The sequence below is a fragment of the Aythya marila genome (assembly GCF_965140915.1).
Source record: "Aythya marila genome assembly, chromosome: 2".
Classification (NCBI taxonomy): domain Eukaryota; kingdom Metazoa; phylum Chordata; class Aves; order Anseriformes; family Anatidae; genus Aythya; species Aythya marila.
The window spans coordinates 17,702,587-17,723,873 of record NC_139043.1 but is presented as its reverse complement, the minus strand read 5'-3'; the positions used below and the strand labels follow the sequence as shown (position 1 = coordinate 17,723,873).

The window sequence follows — 21,287 nt, the reverse complement described above, 5'->3', positions numbered from 1 at the left end:
ACCCCAGGCCATCATTTTCTAATCAGAATTGTAAGGGTGTGGTTGCAAGGCCTGTATCTTTTTACAAAAGTTATTTCTTACTATGGTCTCCTCCTTTTTTTTTTTTTTTTTTTTAAGCCATAAGTCAAAATCTCCACACAAAGCAATAAAGCATAACAAAACCAGAAAAACATCAAAATATTACACTGTTACATATTATTCCTGATCTGTACTGACATTCTTCCAAATGTTGAAGTATACACACTCTTCTTTCTGCAGTCAACTTTGTAACAGTTAAAAAAAGTAAAAAACATCAGCACTATACACTTGAAGATACTCCTTTATTGAGTCTCACATCAAAATTTAATTTGTTCTAACAATGCTGTGCTTGGTTTTTGTTTGTAGACATCCCGGGATTTGGCATGCTTCATTCAGTTTGAGAATATGAATGTTTATTACGGTTCTCAACACAAAGTGAAATATAAGGCACCTACAGATCACTGCTTTGTCCTAAAGGTAAGAGAAAATGTACAAGAAAAACATACAAGAAAAATAAGTTCTGCAATTATGATACACAAATTACTGTATATGCAAATGTATTTAAGTTTCAAGGTCCATGGACCCTTACGAGACACAATACCTCCTGCAAAATCATGTTTTTCTCTTCTTTATTTCATTCTTGATTAGCAACATACCTTGAGAATCTTCTGAGCTTACAAGACTGGTAGTCCTATGATGAATATCTACACTGTATCTATAAAGTTTTCTTCAGAACAAGGCTGAGTATGCTTCCAGTGACTCCTTAGGTGACTGGACACATCCAGACAAATGGCACACAAGGCAGCACTTTCATGTCTTTTTTTTTGTTTTTGCAGTGTAGTCATACCTGTTGAATAGTATGTTGATGCAAAATCTTGCCTGTATTGAGGCAAGACATTTTGTGCGGCATATTTTATTGCGCAACTAGTTGTGGCATGAGTGCAAAAGACACTGCTCACACAGTCATTAAATTCTTGTTATGGAAATACGTGTTGCACTGCTGCCACTCCAGGTAATGGCACTGCAGCTAGGCTGGGAATTCCACGTTTCTCTCAGGAAAGGAAAAGAATCCCGGGCTCTTCACATAGTTCAGGTAGCAGAAATGAAGCTTTGCGGCTTCAGTAGCTAGGCTCTATTTCCGATCTGTCTTTAATACAGGTTTTAGAATACAGTGGGATTACTGCGTACAAGAAAGACAGAAAATAATCTCTCTGATTCTTGTCTATTTAAAAGTCTGTGTTGTAAACAAGATATGAGAAAATGGTATTTTGCCATCTCAGTAAAAGGTACAGGAAACATTCACATCAGAGGTCACTTATAATACCACATTTCCAGCTGTAGCTGCACACTTACAGCACTCTTTTGTTCAGTTTCAAAATGTCTACTAGCCTAATTTACACATGGCCAAGCAGAAGTGGTTTATAGACTCTGACTTGTTTTCCGTAGCAGATGTAACTAATTAGCAGCGCTAAGAAGTTTTAATAGTAAAGTTCTCCATAAAATGCTTGATGGGGGGAAAGAAACTTCATTCTTTTTTTTTTTTTTAATAGAGATGATCCTTCTGAAATCAACAGGTGAGCATTATTTCTGAAAACTACAACTCTCAGTGGAAAAAAATAAAAAAAGGAAAAGAGAAGGTGATTTAAAAAAAGAAGGGGAAATAGATTTTCTAAATCATTGAGACCATATGTGTGTGTGTATATATCTACCTATCTCAGATCTTGTTACAAGGTCCAGTCCAAACCAAATGACTGGTCAGAGGAGTATCTGACTAATTTAATAACAATTATTCATTTTCTATTCAGATGAGAATAACAGCGTGATTTCTGAGGTGTATGTAGCAATGTATTTAACTGTTAACAATGAGTGGGAAAACTTTCTGGATTTATTCCCATCTTTTGTGAAAAGAGGTATAAATAAGAACTTATACAAAAAAAAAAGTCACCATTAGACTAAAATACTTGCTTTACTAGATGTGTGATGTTAGCACTGTACCCTCAACATGAGATGTGAAGAACAAGATCAAGAGCTCACTAGGGAAATTTTATATATAGTAGGCTTATAAATGTATGAAACATACTCAGCAAAAATGTTTTCTCTGATGCTTCTTAAATGTGTTTGTGGTATGCTAGGATAAACATCATGTTGATGAGATCATTATATCCAAGCAACCCTGCTTTGTGGTGAATAGATTATGTTACACTGATTGTTCTTCATTTTAATTCCCACAAGTCAGCATTTGGTAGATTCCTGACTCGCTCAGCTTCAGACTTGGCTTCTACTACCTTTTGCAGTGGCTGGAGTTGCCAAGGAAGAATAGGGAAGCTTTGGTATCTTCAAATCTTCTGTTGTTTATGGAAACCTCTCACTTTGAGTGGCTTTCTGAAGGTGACGCAGTGGAGATTTTGGTATTTCTTATAATGTCCATGCAGTAGTTCAAGTTCAATATATATTATTTTGAAGGCACGCAGCTGAGATGAGTGTCATATCCTTCCTCTTTTACCTTCAGTTGGAGTTGAGGTTGTAATACATCTTGAGATCTGTAGGCTAAGGAAAAGAACAAAGTTAAATGTTGGTTTCTCTGATTGGATGTTTGGTGGCACACAAGTGTGTGGAGAAGGATGTAAAGCCATTTATTACATTTAGTCACATTTTGTTCCTGCCTGTTTTCCAATGGATGACTCCCAGAAGAAAATATTTCTCTTGCTGGGAGACACTTGCTCAGAAATGTCAAAGGAAAACAAACCATCGTCCTTGAGATATTTCTCACCCTGTTGTATTTTGAGAATAAAGTCTGCAAGACGGAATGACAGTAATTCTACAGACAGGTGAAGTGAGCAAAAGGCAATAGATTTAACAGGTAAACATTTGTCTTCATTATCCTGGTAACCTGGTGCTTCTGGAGGAATGTGGATGCTCAACTCAGCTTTCTGAGCATCCTGAGGAGCTCCTTAGGAACGGAGGAACTGCTCCCTCAAAGTGGTGAGCAGTCATCAGCCAAGTTACTTGCTCTGCTGTGTTTCAAATGTTACAAAAGAAATTGCCCAGCTTAGAGGCAAAAGACCAGCTTGTACTTTACAGTGCAGGAGAAATACAGGGACTTAGCAGCTTCAGCAGTGTCTTGCTTCTGTGCTAGTCCTGCTGAATTTTAAAGCAGGCATAATTTCCCTGATTTGAGCACTGAGCTGAAAAACTCTCCTATTTACTTCAGACTCTACTTCTTAAATCAATTGACATCCTTACTTCAAGAACGGGGGAAATGCCTTTTGTTCCTTCAAAGGGCAGCAAATGGCCAGTGAGATGGTCTGATTTGGAGTTGAATGTGACTTCATCTTGAAGGAAACATCCTTTTTTTTCCTCCAGTCCCCATTTGAATGTTGAGCCCTCCAAACAATTAACTAGCCTAAAAACAGTAACATTTGTACCACCTACAAAGGTCCTGTCTCATATATTTCAGGGAGAAAAAACGCAGTATTCCTTTCTGCGAACTCCTAACCTGGTCATTTGCACATTTAGGGAAGGAAGAGCCTGCAAGAGATATTTTGAGAATGAGCAGGGCATTTCTGTCATTTTTGCATCTGTCTGCAAGGAATCATCAAGAGTTTGCAGGAAAGAGGAACCCTAGAATTATCGTTAACTGTAACCAACACTGGTGACTTGGTTTTAGCTAGAATGAGATCTCTCAGGTTGTCTTGACACTGCCCTGAACTATATGAGCTTTTGCCTCAATGTCTCTGGGACATTTCTTTGAACACTGCTTCACCCTGATCTTTCTAAATAGGATGAGGACTTTTTCTCCAGTTTCTTCTCTTAGGCTAACAGTCAGGTGAGGGGCTTGCAGGGACAGAGAGCCTGTGGTCTTAGTGCCTGCCCCAGCTAACACACAGAGCATGCATCCAATCACAAAGCCTATGAGCAGGCAGCTCCTTCTGCCCTGTTGTTTTGTTGGCTTTTTATTGTTTGGTTGGTTGGTTCTTAATCTAGCCATTTAATTTCAACTTCAGTGGTCACACCTGGGTTAATTAGCTGCTGCTGGCTTGGGTGCTGATGTTAGTGTAACAACAAGATCATACACATCGCGGATAGGTTGCTTTCATACTTAAGACAGAAGCCAGTGTAGGTTTTGCAGCCTGTGATGTTGGCAGCTGCACTTAGACGATGCATTTTGAAATCGGTCTTACAAGTGTTCTGGGCTGCAGGTCCATTCTGTAGGATGGTGTCTTTATGTACGTATATAGGTACACACTATAGCTAGAGTAGTGTGATGAGTTGTGAGTGTTCCTTGCCTACCGTTTTGTCCTGCCACACCAGCACCCTGTTGTATGTACTGTAGCTCAGATCTAAAATGGGGAGGTTTTTGCTTGCTCATTAATCATAACAAGATAACGAGGAAAAGAGCGGTGTGTCAAAACCAACTCAGAAGCACATCGCAGTGTCTGCCAGCAAAAGATAGGACACTTTGCTGAGCTTATCCAGGAGTTTCTTTTCAAGATGATTCAGGAGACAACTGCAGCAACTGAACAAAGCAGCTGCTTCCTCACATCAGCTCCTTTCAGGCAGGGGAAAGCCCAGCTGGGACCAACCGAAAAGAGCACAGCTGGCCCGGTGGTGTCAGAGCAGGGTCACCCTTAGCTGACCTGTGCAGCAAAACAGAACAGATGTGGCTGGGTCCAGACGATGAGAGAGAGTACAGCCTGGCACAGAGGCCCCAGTGGACTTGGTTTTCAGGAATCCTTAGGCTTTGGGGCAACACTAAAGCTTGAAAAACTGTGTTATTTCCCAGTAACTACTGGGGCTGTGGTGAGTTACAACCCTCTTAAATTGAATTGTTCTGTACTGGTGCTGAACAAGCCTTCCTCTCTCAAAGGAGGAACTTAAAAAACTCAAAACAAGAGAAAAGCCCCTCAACGTACTGAAAATAGAGCCCCTGAATAAAATAAGCACTTTGGGAGCATCTACTCCTGCAAGCATGCAGCTTCTTCCTATTTATTTCTCAGCCTAAAGGAAACACTTACAAAAATTTAAAGATTCCACCTTTAACTTTGAGATCAGATGAAATGGGTCTTTTCTTAGTAGACACCACTGTATGCAGAAAGGAGGAAAGGAAAGGGCAGCCACCTGAGAAGGAAAACCCTCCCTCAAACCTGCCTCTGCCAAGCTCAGGGCTGGCAGAGGAGGCAGGAGAGGGAGGGGAGCAGCACGGCTCCCCCCACCACCCTGCGGAGACTGCTGGCCTTTCCAAGGTGAGAAGCAGAGAGGAAAGAGAAATCTCTCTGCTTCACAGACAAAGTAATTTCTCATGCTGCACACAGCAAGTGTGCAAGTTGGAGCCATTTGGTTCCTCGCAGTATCCTTTGCATTTAAAAATGGCAATTTTTATACCTAGACTCCCTATAGGTCTTCTCTTTCACCGTCTACTACATTATGTGGGGAATGCCAGGGAAATGGATGAGACCTTTTGTGATTTGTTTCATATTCTGAAGCTAAAAGCTTCAGGAAAAAAAAAAAAAAAAAAAAAAAAAAAAAAGATTCCAGCATGAGGGAATGGCTCTTGCTAGCGACAGCTTTGGCTGCAGCGAGCAGAAATTCTGAACATAACATTTATTTTGTGCATTGTGTGTGTGTGTACGCTAGTCCAGGAGCTGTTTTTGTCATACCATGTTGAAAAATCTTTCAAAGCAGACAAATAGCAAGGTAATCTATATGCAAATTTGCTGGTTTAGTCAGTCTGATGTGCCTGTGACAAAGAGTGAATTTAATTATAGTTTATTGGTGCTGGTTTTGCTTGAGTAATCTGGAGGTAATGGTGCATAATGCTGAATTAATCTAGGATGAAAAAAATTGGTTTCCTGGGGATAAACTGAGACAAAGGCAAATCATCTATTTCCACAGCTGGGTACGTTTTCCTGTACAGTCTAAACAGCTAAGTTTTCCTGGTGTCATTTGGAAACTACCAAATTAAAAATAAATAAATAAATAAATAAATAGAATGATCCAAAGGACTTGGGAAGTAAATTTTCAGGAAGAATAGCTTCTGTTTGCAACAGTGGCATCATTCCAGCAGGTAATTTGATGTTTAGTCACTCCAGTGCTGATTCCCTCCTCCCTCACACCCAGCGTGCTCCGTCGCAGACTGAGTCACATGCGCCGTGCATTGAGCACAATGACAATTAAGAAGGTAGGAGGTGAACATTAGCAGTGGTGGAGACAGAAGACATGGAACAAATGGTCAGCACGGGAAGCAAGGAGACACAACAGAAAATCGTCTAGTTCTTCATGTGAAAATTTTGAACTGTTATGTGCGTGTGACTGCTTCAGATACTTCAGAGTAAAATTAATTGTTAGATAAAAAAGCAGGTTTTTTTTTAATTACAGATGACCCTCAGATACATGGAATTATAGTACACACACACAGTTTTGTAAGATAAATATATAAACAATGGGAAGAATAAGACCAGAGGAAGGACCGTGAGAAAAGGGATATAACAGGTTTTGATATTTTTATTTGCTGCATAAAGCAGTACTCTTTGGTTACAATGGCTACATGACGTTTTTAATGAACTAAAAATGTTGTCTCAGTCATTAGAGAAGTGGAAGTCAGAAGAATAATTTCCTTACAGCAGAGCAGTTACTCTTTTATTTTGCAAGTCACACAGGTCTTCAAAAGATCAGGTAAACCTGGTGATCTTAATGCAAGGAGTGTGTAACACCAGAAATAGGCCACATTTAACAGCAGACAGCAAATTTGAACCACTTAGCAGTGATTTTTGAAAGGGTGCTGCGTATTAATTCTACTTGCAGCCCTGGGAGTCAGATAAGTCTCAGATTTGCTGAGAATCTAGCTCAAGATAGCACAAGTTCATTGTCAGGAGATAAGCTATCAAATAACATTGACTATTTGGAGGAAATCTAGACAAAGCCAAGGCTTTTGATCCAAAGCTAGTTGCTGTTTTTATGCTTCTGGCTATTGTTTCTGCCTCAAAGACTGAGCAATGATCCATATATTTTGGCACAAGAAATCCAATGAGATGCCTGAATAACTTCACTTCACTTTTCATCTTCGGTGTTGGGAGAAGGTGAAGAAAAAGAACATTTTATTGGGATAATCTCTGATTTCATGCATACGCGACGTGATCGCGTTTAGTCATTTATTTTGGCACAAACCATAGAAACCACATCTTTCAGTTCCCATTTCTTCAGGTTTTCAGTATGTTCTATTTTTTTTCCCTTAGGCAAAGAGTTTACTTTATATCTGAAAATGTATCTGTGCACAAATACATTTTTTTAAACCTCTTCAGAAAATAAGCTTGTTATATTCAAGTGTTTCTGCTTTCTTTATCTCCAGGCAGTTGATACTTGTAGAAGAGACAGCGGGGTAGAGGAGAGTACCAGCTTCTGTTCCAAAGCTTTTCACTGCTTTCCTGGGGGGAACCTGGCACATCCTTTTGCAGCCTGACATTTGAGGTGCTCAGGCCTTAATAAGTGACTGGAGAGATGTCCAACACCTGGAAAAATCAGGCCAGACTTCCACCTGTGTCTGTTTCCCCAGCCATAAAGTAGTGATAATGCTACTAATTTATCATGATTAAGAGCTTTGACATCAACAGAGTAAAAAGTTCACTAGTCAAACTCACTGCATGTCAATGCACCATGTTGTCTTCCAACCACTGTACTATGTACATTTCTGTGAGAAAAATGTTGGAGTCCCTTTCTACTTGCTTATTACACCTTTTCATTCAAACCAAAACCATCTTCTGGGGTGGTCGCTTTTTAAGCAGTTCTCTTTTGTAATTCACTTTGGTGCTGCCTGTGATAAACCTTTCCAGAGGAGATGTTTTCCCTTTGCTGTCAGATGATTGTAGTGACCTTTTCAGGACACGGCATGCACCACATAACAAAGCAGTTTATCTTTCTTTACATGTGAAATACGTAAGCTGTGGCATCCTGAGGTTAGTGTTCATTTGTCTGGAGGTACAGTATTTCTCACATGATTGCCATGATTGATATTGTTATGGCCTCTGCTAGTTTCCCATAGAGGTTATTACAGGGGCTATGAATCTAGTTTAAGAAGAACAGGGATGCGCAGTGACCAGAGCTCCTTACCTCTGTGTGCTGTATTAAAAAACTGTCCAGAGGTGCAGGAGCTGTGAAAGGAGGTAATTGGTTTACATGGATCTTCATACCAGGTTTTCATTCACAGAATGTCCTTATTCTTTGAATTGATTATACCGAGTCAGCATTTTTTCAACCATCTGATAAATATCGCATGCGACCTGAAGCTTTCAATAGAGATTTGAGTTAGTAAAGGTCAGTGTCAACAGCAGGGAGACTTCTGCCATTTTGCGGTGCCAAATTTCACTACCCAGTACTTCCCAAGTGAGCAAGCTGCTGGGGTGGGGATGTGTGTGACAGTCCTTGGCTGAAACATCAAGCATCCGTGTCCAAAGTTGCATGCTAAAAACACACTACAAAGTGTGTTTTATGAAACATCAGTAAAGTTACATGTAAAAAGAGAGCCAATGCTGAGAAACCCCTTCTGAGACAGTGAGACCATACAGTTCTCAGCTGATGTTATAATGCTGAGATACAGGCTGCCTGCAAGGCTTTAAGTGTATAACCTTCTTCATGAGACCTGGGTGTTCAGCAGTTTGCTAGTTTGGACCCTAATTGCCAGAATATACTTGTGATCGCATTTAATTGTGGTCACTGATCGGAGTAATTTAATCAAGAAGCTGATTGGGGTAATTTGGAATAGGCCCCCAGTGGTGAATGTCAGTAGTTAAGATGGATTGCCCAGTGGAGATGATAACTAGTAAAGGAATAGGGAAGGAAGTAAATAATCCCATGTGGTCCAGTGTAGGACACTAGCCTTGTTTACTTAGTCCCTCAACTTCTCAGAATAGTGATAACCCCCCAGTCTCAAAATATTCAGACAGGATAAGCGGTGAGGTGAGGAAGATTGCTGATGGTGCTATTTTACTCCAAGCATCAAGGCAAGGGCAGACCAAAGAATTCCAGAAGGACCTTATGAGACTGAAGTTCTGGACAGGAAGACTGTAAATGGCACAGTCGAGGTACGCACACGGTGATGTGCATAGGGACAAAAGCAACCAGAACTTTACCTATGAAATTACTAACCTTGTGGTGACCTGTACCATTCAAGAGCAAGATGCTGCTATCATGGTATTTAACTTGATGAAGGCATCGTTGTGGTACTCAGTAGTGATGAGATATATAAATAAACTGTTAGGAATGATTAGGAAAGGTGTAGATGATGAAAGAGTGCCATACCGTGGCACAAGTATATGGTTTCCTCTCACCTGTGAAGCTCCAAACCTCTCAGTTCAAAGAGGATGTAGTAAACAGTGAGAAGGGTCAGGGAAGAGCAACAAGAATGAGCAAAGGTAAGGAACAACTGAATTGAATGACTGCATAGGCTAGGAGACTGCAGGCTGGAAAAGAGATGACCTGTGAGGAATGTAATGCATGCCTCTAAGCTCAGAAGTGGCATGGAGAGGTGTGGATAGAGGTCAGCCGCTGAGCATCCCTTCCTAAAAGTGAACAATAAATGAAACTAGTAGCAGTCAGGTTCAGGGCAAAAGGCGATGTATGGAGTGTATAGCAGATCTGGGAAAATCATTGCTAGAAGGTGTTACAGATGCTAAAATTCCATCTGGGCTCACGAAGAAGCTGAAGAAGCACCTGGAGGAGAAATCCATTGAGGGATCTAAATATGGAGAAACCACCTCCTGCTGAGAAAATCCCCTGATCTGAAAATAGTCGCAGAGAGGGAGAGTCTGGAGAAGGAAGTATCAGATATGCTTGTCTTGTTCATGCTATTCCCTCATCCATTTATGGCCACTGTCAAAGTCAGGATACTGGGCTCGGGGACCTTTGATCTGGCAGTAGGGATATTCTTGTGAAACTGGGATTTTGGCAGGGTGCCCCGGGGAGAAGATTGTTAAAATATAGATGTCTATTTTTTTCTTTTAATGAAAACCTGCTGGTTACATATGGTGCTTGAAAATGATGGGAGGTACATAGACCCATTGGCCTGAGCCGTCATGAAAACAGGAGAAGGAAAAAAAAAAAATGCTTTTTTATTTCTGAAAGCTTTGGGTGCCCTCTGCTGGGTACAGTGGGACCTTACATAAAGGAACAAAATTGCTAAATACTTATTAAAAAGTGATGGAAGAATTGAATTTACCCAGGGTTGCAGTGTCGTTTGCATCTCCTGTTCCTCCGGGCTCTGTTGGTGCTAGTGTAACCCAGGTGCATGGGATGGACTGTGCCAGACAGAGAAGTGCCTGCTTACAGTTCCCTTTTAGTGATAGCGTTAGGGCTGAGTTCTCTGATGGTTTCACTGCAACTGATCGTATAATAGAGAAATGAGGGAAGGAAGTAAGGAGGGTCTGTCAGCCTGTCCTGGCCACACAGTGCAGTAGTGGAGCCTGCTCTTCCCTGGGCACCGTGGGTGCCCCTCATCCTCACATGGTATGTGAGGCCATGCTGTGTACTGCTGGGGGAAAAAAATAATAAAAAAAAATTAAAAGCTGCATCAAGATAAAAAGTGTTATATTTAACCAAAATCAGTTCCTTTTTTTGGGTCACCCTGGGGCCTCACACATGGTTGGGTCAGCACACGCCTAGTGTCTGCAGCGCTGAGGCAGGAGCAGGGACACGTGGCTGCGGGGTGAGACCTCTGTCTTCAACTCTGCTTGTGAACCCCTGGCTCACCCGGCCATGGCCAGGGTTTGGTATCAGCAGCGGGGCTGCCCCAGCCACCAGCAGACGTCTGCGAGGAGCCACCCGCCTGCTGCATCAGCACCACCTCGGTGGCTCACCAGCCTGGGACAGCAGCTGCTGGCAGCTCTCGGGGCTGTGTGGGGTCCCATGGAGCCCCCCAAGGCCTGCAGTGCTCTGCTCCATGAGCTTAATGATGCATGTATTGACCCAGAGTCCTTGCTGCTAGCTCAGCTTTGGATTTTCTACTGCCCAGGCCAAAAAGGAGAGGTTGGCTGTAGTGAATCCACAGGGCGTGTTTGGCTGCACTTTCGTGTGTTTGTGAGATTTCGCTGACTGTGCACCTGTAATGCATGACAATAGTAATAGAAATGAACACGTGAATGAGGGAGAAAGAAGCCTTTTCCTTTGGTTTCATTCTTTTCCTTACATATCAGGAGGTGGCAGTATAATGTTCCATCCAAGCTGTTGAAGACCTGTAGCCTCCCTGCTGTAGCAGGGGAAGGAAATTCCTTCCGAGTCCTGGAGAGGGTGTTCAGTCCCAGGCAGGCAAGGAAGTAGCATGGCATTTGGTGGACTCGTCACTGCAATCTCTACTATGTTGAGCAGTAAGGGGAAGAGTTGTTTTTGAATTGTTTCAAAATGAAGAAAAAAAAGGCTTAAAAATTGTGAAGGTTTCTGGTACAAACAAATGAGAAAGGTTACTTCCGATGGTGTTGCATTTTGAATGATCCTCTACCTAGAGAACATGGCAGTTTTACAAAACTGTGGTCAAACAACAGCAAGAGTAAAGCAGAATCAAAATGTGTATGAAGAAAGCTGTGACCAGGCTCAAAGAAAGGCAGTGAATTTGAAGGAAAAATCTGTTTCAGCTGAGAGGTTATGCTTATCCAAATTTAACATGCTCTTTGAAACTAATTGTGTTCAGCTTTCAGTCTGGATGCCTTACATATGACAAACCACAATGAAAAACATACGCCCTTCCAGTGCTTATACACCGAGTGTTAGACCTTGAACCATGACACTTCTAGACTTCACTGAACTCCAGATCACTATTAGATTTCTGTAGCCTTTGAATTCCTATTACAATGCATTAAAATTACTTCAATCAAATGCTGCCAGTGGTAACACATGTAGTTTATAATCATAATCTTTTTCATATTTTCTTATATTTGTTTTTTGCTGCTTTTTTTTTCAAGTCATCTTCATGTTAACAGGATGCCCATAGGCAGTGTTCTCACCGAGGTCACTTGTGCAGTATCTTTGCACTCTTGTATTGTGATGTGATGTCTATGTTTGTCTCATACCATGAATTAATATCTTACAGCATCCCCAGATTCAAAAGGAGTCCCAATATATCAAGTACTTATGCTGTGATGATCAAGCAACCCTGCATCAGTGGGTAACGGGAATAAGAATTGCCAAGGTAAGATTAAAAGTAAATTTATTTAACTATGTTTTCTGTGCAGTCCTGTCTACCTCAGGTTACTGACTGTCATCACCTCAACTGGAGGTACTGTGACAAGAACAGACACGTATATTCATGCTAATCTTACCATAGGAAGAAAGAGCAGAAGGGCACGAGCAACATGGGTTTGCTGGATGTTCCGGTACCCCAGTGATCAGTGTGTTTTTCTCATTAACACACGAGGGGAAATTCTGTAGCTATAAAACTCCTACTCATAAAACTCACTCTGCAGTTACCTGGTGTAATAATAAGAGGCTGTGGCTAAAGTTGTGCAAGCTCTGTTCAGTCCAGGTGTGTCCTTTTTCAAACAGTTCTACCCAAATTGTCTGCCCCACCCTCTTCAAAAAGATCTGGATTCACAGCCTGTTTTGTTTGGCACAGCACATTAAGGAAGGTGGGTTTGTACATAGCCCAGTGTACTGGTTGGCTATACCTGAATACACAGACCTGCTGCTCTTAGGTATATATTCTTCTCTGCCAGTTTTGCTGCAGGGTGACATCTAACAAAGGTGTGGGGTGGAAATAGACTTTTTTTTTTTTTGTCTTACACTGCTAGAGCTGTTTGCTGTAGAGCCCAGGATCCAGCACCCCAAGTCTCCAGTAATTTAAAAAAAAAATTCACATCATAAAAATGAAAATGTAATACTTGGAAAGCACTAGAAAAAGATAATCTATTGAATGTGGTTGGCTTTAAAGCCAAGTTTCAAGATGTTTATTGATACTGAAATGAACAAAAAACAGGAGAATGATATCGGTAGGACAGTATTTGGTCATGGGGATGGGGATTCATGTGTTATTATGCTATTATGGAGATGCTTTCCACCTGGTCCTGTACAGAAACAGGGAAGCCGCTTGTAGAAAGCTACTTTTTAGCCAAATGAGGCAGATGGTGGTGGAGTTAAAAAAGCTAGCTAAGAGGAAAATGAATGGCTGGCCTATTTCAAGATTAACACCATGTTTTTTTGTATTGTTTTAATTGTTTTGCAGTATGGCAAGACATTATATGATAATTACAAATGTGCAGTGAAGAAAGCTGGCTTGTCATCTCGGTGGACAAATCAAGGGAATGCGGAACCGGCTGCCCCCAAGGGATCCTTACCAACAGGTACTAAAGCTTTCAGAACAGTTGAAATCACAATTGTTCCCCTCTTCTGTCATCACCAGCATTGCACGTAGTCTTTGTTCAGAAAAATGTCCCACACATTCAGCAAGGTAATGCCTTGTTCTAAACAGACCAGAGTGGCTCTGACCTCTAACCAGCTATCTGCCAAGGCTTTGCTTTAAAGTTAAGATTGAAGAATACAGGCAGCCCTCCAAAGGTCAGTTTAAATCTGCACACTTTAAGAAGGTATTTTTCTGTTGACATCTAAATACAAATCCATTAACCTCCTGCTGCATTTTACAGTCTGATGGTCCATGTCTTGAACTTTCCTATTTGTCCATCTCTAAACTGGCAGCATCAGAGCTATTCTTCCAGTGGGTAGAAGGGATGAGTGGCTATTCAGAGAACAGTAATTTCAGAAAGCGAGAGTTATAGGGTAAGCCCTTCTCTTTCCTAGCCTTTCGCTCATTTGCAGGGTAGCAGTGTGGGTGTCAGGAAAAGGAGACAGAGGTTAGAAAGAGCTGGGTTCTTCTCTAACTTTACTTTTACAATAGCTTCATCAGATTGCTGTTATCCATCTTATTATTGTACATATGTGACAAGAATGAACAAAGAAAAAAATAAATGCATTTCTGACTTGTGATGTATACTGCTACAACTCAAAGTCTTGCAAATATCTTTCCAGGGCTTTAGTTTGCCTTTTCTCGGCACATATAAGAGGATGGTCTTTCTACTAAGCTTTGGAGTGAAATCATGATAATAAATGCTTGTTTAGGGTGGGGAGAAGTAGTAACAAGCTGCTGGTCATGCACAGGGCTACTTTAATGAGGGTGGATGGGCCAGGGTCATGGAACATTTTGTGTCCTGATGGCAACAGAGAGGTGGCCAGCGGGGCTTCGTGCTGGTGCTGCAGTCTGTACTGGGTAGGGGCAGGTTCGAGGACTAATGAAGGACAGGTACTAAATTTGAGATCCTGACTAGAATCCAGGGAAATTGTTTGTAGTCATAAAATATGCTGCTAATCTTAACTAATGGGTCCCATTAAATGGTTAAGCAGCCTGGAAAGATTTTAGCCATGTATGTTGTCTCTGTTGAAATATCTCTGAAGGATCATTAGCATTCTAACTGAGGCAGGTGATTTTAATTCTTGCTGCCTTGCAGTTGTCAGTACTGCCTTTAATAAAACCTGGGGCCCAACTATAGTGTTATAACCTTAACTGACTGACTGTGAGCAGTTGTTGGCTCACATTTTAGAAATGGAACAAATCAGCCATTTGTGTAGGCTGATTTCAGTACAAGCTAAATCCTGCTGCTGAAAATTGCGGTGCTGTATGAGCTTAGAAGAGGGCTGTACTCTACCAACTTCAGTGGCAGTCAGAAGAAATGCTCAGGAAGGCAGGTGGAGCTTCTGTTCTCGTGGTTCATACAGCCTGTACTCCCTGGTCACTGCTGCGGCCGGCATTTGTGTGTTCACATTTACCCCAAACTGTGCAGTCTGTGGTTCTGACGTGTCCCAAGTGCAAGGTGCCTCTCGGGCATGTTAAGTTGTCTGCATCTCTATCTGTGTCTTTGGACACTCAAACAGCAACATGTGCTGTGTGCCAGCACAATACCACAATGTTCAGAAGAAGGATGCTGCTTTTTACAGACACTCTGTACCTCTACTAGGCTCTTGGTTTTCTATATTTTGCATTGTATTTGGACTACTTTTTTTTTTCTTCTTAAGTGTTATTTCAACTTAAAATTTTGGAGAAAGTGACTTGCAAAGAATACTGTAACATTTATATTAAAAATAAGTCTTGACATAAGAATGCATGAACTTACATGTTCGGTTGACTGGGGGTCCTTTAAGTGGCTGACTGTGTGCCATATGTACAGGCATGTGGCAGGAGCTGATACAACAACTTGCTTTCAAGTCTTTCATAGCTTATGAAATCCATTAACAGAAGAAGAAAGAGGTTACCATTTATCTGTGTCCCAACTTTCTGGTATATTTTATTTGCCAAGTACACAGCAATATCTAGAGTGGATCTCTCTCTGCCCTCTTTCACTATGTTATTAAGTTTCAGTGTCACTGAGGGCAACAATGTCCTTGAGCATTGTGGGACCCAAGCTCCTGCTCTGCTACGGACAGCAGATGAGCTGCAGATAGATGGTAACTTGCCCTGAGTGACAGCCTGGCCACAGAACCCAGGGATTTACATCACTCTCTGCTGAGCACTTACAGCCACAAGACTGGTTTAATCTCATTATTAAACTTCCATGTCAGTCCTTCAACAAACACAGGCCGTAGTCTGAATGATCTAAATGGCTTTTAGGATTAAATATGCTGGATTGCTTGTAGGCAAAGACATAAAACACAAGGACTTCAGACCATTTTTGGTCAGCCCTTGAAGCCTAAATAACCCTACTAAATTCAATACACTGCAGAGTTTGTCTTACTTCTTCATCAGTTGTGTGATTTGCAGGCATGGCAATGAAAAGATTTTATTTTATTTCTTATCATAGTCATAGAATCTCTTTGCTAATCAGAAAAGTATGTGTTAAGATTAAAACCATCTTTGTGCTTAGATTTATACTGCAGGCAGCTAAGGGTTCATTTATATCCAAAAAGCACAAGTGGAACTTTACAGCATCTCAGAACTGTAAATTATAACAGAGTTAAAGCAGTCACTGAGGTTTACAAATGTCTGTATCTGGGCACCAAACGCTATCTACTACTTTGACATGTACAGCTTCCAAAAATCCTAGACTAAACTGGAGAGTCAATTTAATCCTCATCAGACTACACAGGGGCTGGGGATTTCTTTCCTAATTAAAACCACAATTTTTTCCTTTGGTTTGACATTCATTTATGCCATTTGACAGTACTGGGCTCTTTGTGTATATCCCTTACAAACACACGAATGGTGAGCAAAAGTTTTGCAGAGCTTTAGCTGAGCCAGCTAGCAGAGTTTTGCTAATCTGAGAATTCAGTGAGCTTCCATGATTCCAGACGAGGGAAAAGGTTCAGAGGTAGTAACTAACTTATGGAAAAAAAAAATGGCTCAGCGCATCTGTAGTACTTCAAACCTTCAGCTCTTGTGACTCTTACTGGTATGAAACTATTGCGCTTTTAGTCTCTAAGCTACATTAAAGGGGAAAATGTGCAATAAAACCTGGGTGTAGTTAATATTACATTACACCACAAATTTTAAAATGCTGTTAAGAAAGACAGGTATTTAAACAATTCAAGGCCAGAGAGTGATCTTAACTATGCCAGTTTGATTTCTGCATAGCTCCACTTCCAAAGGCGGCTCCCCTTCTCTATTCCTGTGTCAGGCTTCACCGTCCCTTTCTGTGATCACCATTTCCAGCAGTCAGAAGAAAAAGATCTTCATTTGTCACCGCCTTTATACACACACCGATAAGTTCTGCCCCATGTCTTCATAATTCTATCATTTGCTTTTCCCGTAGGTTTGTCAGCTACAGTCATGGAGTTATGTGGACAGGTATTAGTTTTAATGCAAGGTATTGTGATTGTTTTCCTCAGGTAATGAACTGAATATAGAAAGTCACAAAACAAGCCCAAAGTAGAAAGCAGGCATCCTCGTGGATTTTTCTGAAGTACTTATAAAACCTGTAGTGAGTGGTGCAAGTTGTGAAGGTTTTTTAATTGCCTCTTTCTTAGTTTGGTATTCCCTGATCTGGTAAATACCACAAAAATGTAACCCTCTTTTCCCTCTCTCCTTGGTATTTGTCACAGGTGCTGTTCAGGCAAATGGACAGATTCCCCAAATTGTTCCTCCATCCCGTGCAGAAGTTGCAGAGACTCAGAAGCAAGTGGATACATCAGAGGCACAGGTCAGCAGATACCAGCAGTGCACTAGCTAAATGTCACCTGTGAATCACTTTTCTAAGTTTGGTTCTCTTTACCCACTGTCTTCCCCTCTCAAAGTGCCCATGTGCTGTTGTGACAAGGATTTGGCTTTTGGACAAAGCAGCTGACTCCTTGCTGCTCCTCCTCATGCTTTACCCTCTGCAAACTGTGGCTGCTACACAAAAGCCTTGGAGCCACAGACAGGATGGGAAGGCACAGCCATAAACCACTTCCATTCTTCAGAACAAGTAGCTGTGAGTTCACGTAGCAGAAATAGGAACACACCTTCTGGGCTGGTGCCAAAGAGTCTGTGCTGCCAGATTCTTGGTGCCATTTTGTCTCTAACAGAAATCAGGTAGTGCCCCAGTAAAACCATGGTTACACAGTGGTTTGAGTAGGAAACGCTAGCACAGCTGAAGATGTGTATGTTAGAAAAGGAAGGAAGTGTGAAGAAGTAAGGGCAAACATTGTGTTTTTGTTAAACGCTAAATGCAGTCCTTTGTTAAGCTCCAAATTTGGCATACCTGCTCCATCTCTGGCTGTAAAAATACCAGTCAGATATGGTGTGAGGACTTCAAAAACATACACATGTCCTACAGAAAAAATAACATTTGTTTTCAACTCATCAGTCGTGTCCCTCCATCTTCCATTAAGAGCACACGACTAGCGAAACTAAATTCCTAGGATTTTTCTTTCACTTGCACTGTGTGTCATACAGTTCCTGTTTCTATCTTTGGGTTTCTCCTTTAAGATCCGTTTCTCTGCTCTGAACCTGGCTTCCTCTGTAATAGATCATGTTCTCAGAACTCCGCCGATGGTCCCCTCCTCCTGAATGTCTTATTTACTTGCTGCTTTTAGGCAAGGAGAGAGCAAGAGAAGGCGAGCAGGTTATGCTTGCTTAATGGCAAATCTAGTGCTGCTGACTGCAAGGTTGCAGAGCTCTGTTCTCTAACAGAAGCAAGCACGTTGCCTTGCTCATCTCAGAGCTTCTACATACCTGGGACCAAAGAATCAATTTGAAGTCTTCCAGGGTACACTGGGCTATGGCTAGAGCACTAGGCTTGCTGGATTTAAACTGATAATTCAACATAACTAGAAATTAATCTGTTCAAAAGCTTATGTTTTCAGGAGAACAGATTTCTACACAGGTTTACAAGGATAGATAGCGTGTTTGTACAGTAACTGTCAACAGCTACCAGCTGCCACCTTAAAAAAAAAAAAAAAAAAAAAAAAGGAAGAGAAAATTATGCTCAGATATTGCCAGATAGGCTTTATTTATCTTCAGTGTCAACAAGCAAATGCAACATAAAAGAAAACCCACCTGAAATTTTGCCAGGATAAACATAACTGCACTGAACTGCTATCCTACATTTTTCCTAACTTGTACGATGGATCCTTTGATTATTTTTTTCTTTAAAAAGTTTTCAGAACGTTTGAACGTCTACTGACCTTGCAAGCATGGCTAGAACTTAGTGGCCTCAGGGGCTTGTTAGTCATGCTGTTCTTTCAGAAATGAAGGAGGAGTGTGCGTGTGCTTTGCCCAGCAGGCAGAAAACACCCTTCTCCCGTCTTGTCAGTGGCCCTCGCCTGTTCATCACCAGAATATCTTTCCTCTGCTATGCACATCAGAGTGATGGGCACAGTGACTCCAGACACAGAAGTTTCAAAACCCCAGATATCTTCACCTTCTCCATTCGCTGGTGTTGTGTGCGATGAGTTTGGCAGAGATAGGTGACTTCGTTATTTTAGCTTTACCCAGAGACCCAACAGTCACAGCTAGAATGGGAAATTATGGCAACGAGAGCCAAAACTATATCTGCTTTTTATGTCCTCAAATCTTGTTCAGCACATTTTGGATGTAAAAACACCACGGATTTTTTTTTTTAAGGTCTTCTTGTTCTTAGGAAACGAACAGTGGGATAGGACATCAAGGAAGTATCTTTATATGTCTTACTAACTGCAATTCTTTAAAAGTTTAAAAGCACTTGTTTTCTGAGGACAGCACTCAGAAAGCACTGTGATACTCTCATCAAGGAGATTTCCACTGTCAAAGCTCTGTGGGCAGCTCCAGAAAGAAAACAAAATGCTGCTTGCACACTTCAGGCAAAACGTACTCGCCCTCCTTTCCCAGTCTGTGTGCTGCACGCTGCCGTCTTTTCACCGTTGTTAGGCAGTGCATTAGTTTACGTGTGCACTGACTGTCTCGTGCTTTTATTTCTTCTGCTTATTAAAGGTTAAGCCAAATAACCTCAGCGCACCTGGCCAGGCACAGCCGGTGTTGAGGCCACAGAAATACGTGAACAAGAGGAACTCACTGCAGCCTCCTCCTCCGCCTGAGAGGCGGTCGTCAGCTATTAGCGCCTCGCCCATTCTACCCTCCAAAGTCAAACGAGACAGCGGCATCTTCCTAGCAGACCCCGAAACCTTTCCAGCACCGCCACCTTCCCTGATGGCTGGTTTGCCGCCGCCACCACCACCGCCGCCGTCTGATGTCTGTGAACCCCCTCCCGATTTCGTGCCTCCTCCGCCACCTTCTTCCAGCAGCGGCGATGAAGACCTGCCCCTACCCCCCCCACCTCCACCTGTCTCCAGCAAGCCACCGCCTCCGATGAAGAAACCCGTGCCACTTCCCTCAAAAAGGCATGAAAACGCCGTACAGGATGGAGAGCCCAGATCAGCTGGGCCACCCCCAGTTGGGGGTGGAGGCAGGCAAGCAGATTTCATGTCTGACCTCATGAAAGCGCTCGAGAAGAAAAGGGGCAGCAGCTCCTGAACTCTGGGTGCCGGTGGACTTCAAGCCATAGCTGCTGTTGTGTCACAGGAGGTTGTGCTGGGTCGGGCCTCCCCGGGAGGAATTCACAGAGTTCCTGCTGGGGGGCCCCAGAAGCGAGGCGGGGTGCCCTCCGTCCCCTTCGTTGTCCCTACAGTCTGCTCCTTCCTCGCCCTGCACTCCCTTGAACGACCACTGCAGCTGCAGGCCGAGGGAGGAATTTGGCTGCAGAGTCTTGCTTCACTCCATCCAGACAGCCCGGGATGGTGGAGCAGGACTCTCCGGGCTGGCCAGTAGGTCAAACACAGCTGTGGCTGCCTCTTAGTAGAATTATAGCTAAGGAAACAATACAGCAGCAGTGCCATGTCAATTTTGAGAAGTGGGAAAATGCCTTTTAACAGAACTCCCCCAAGGGTTCTTTATCAGAAAAGCCCATGCTATTTTTTTTTCAATCAAAAAATCCCCCCCCCCTTTTTTTTTTTCCCAAAAAAGTAGTCTTGTCCTAAGAAGAAAACCCTCAGCTAGACTATTCTGAGATGCGGTGTAAGACCAGGGCTGGTTCCAGAGGGTATCACCCCAGGTGTTAACACACCACTGTTGCACGTGCAACTCGTCAGCACTCACCATTGCTGTCTTTAAATTTCATTTATTTGGTTAATTTTAGACAAAGAAAAACTCTTATGTGAAAATATTGTATCCTTCCCTTGGTAAGCAGGGTCTTTTTCTGTTGGTTAACATTTGTCTTCAAATTGTACCTAGAAATAGTCTGCCTTCATAAAGACTTCATAATTATCTCATACCTGATATAAATATGTCTCCTCCTACCTCTTTTTTTCATTTGTTCTCCATTTTAATTCTCCATTGTTCATTTAGGCAGCATTCATTATTAGTTCTCTAATAAAAATAGCTTCTATTTCGTAACTGCACCAAGTGTCACGGTTGATGAGCAGGCATTTTACTGGGAGTTGGTACCACTTCAACAGTTTTTGCCTTTGCCAATACCTCCTGGATTCCATATTTATTTCTTCCAGTCTTTTCTCGCACGCACATCATCTTCTAAGTTTCCATAAATAATACATTTCTGCATTTTCCAATACAAAAAGCATAAAAAGCGAAGTATGTGGTCTGAGCAAATAAATAAAAGCAGCTGACAGAGCAGGAAGAGAAAGCGCTGCAGTTTGTCAAAACAGGGTCCCAAGGGCCAGTGCCGAAGTGGTGGTGGGAGGCAAGGGAACGCCAGGCTGATGGCAGCGCCGTGGCCTGGGAACATTTGAGGTCATCTGTAGTCTCATTTTTGGTGTCAGGCTGCTTTGCCAATGCCTGTGTA

At 42.1% G+C, this 21,287-nt stretch overlaps 1 protein-coding gene across 1 annotated transcript in view; it reads left to right on the top strand.

Moving 5' to 3' along the window:
- Positions 1-21,275, top strand: part of APBB1IP (amyloid beta precursor protein binding family B member 1 interacting protein) — a 62,386-nt gene extending 41,111 nt beyond the window's left edge. The window contains exons 10-14 of the mRNA XM_082755057.1: positions 385-495; positions 12,089-12,187; positions 13,217-13,334; positions 17,077-17,174; positions 19,424-21,275. Of these exons, the coding sequence (XP_082611183.1) occupies positions 385-495; positions 12,089-12,187; positions 13,217-13,334; positions 17,077-17,174; positions 19,424-19,963 (966 nt within the window). The 3' untranslated portion in view covers positions 19,964-21,275. The remainder of the gene's footprint in view (positions 1-384; positions 496-12,088; positions 12,188-13,216; positions 13,335-17,076; positions 17,175-19,423) is intronic.
- Positions 21,276-21,287: the final 12 nt, after the last annotated feature.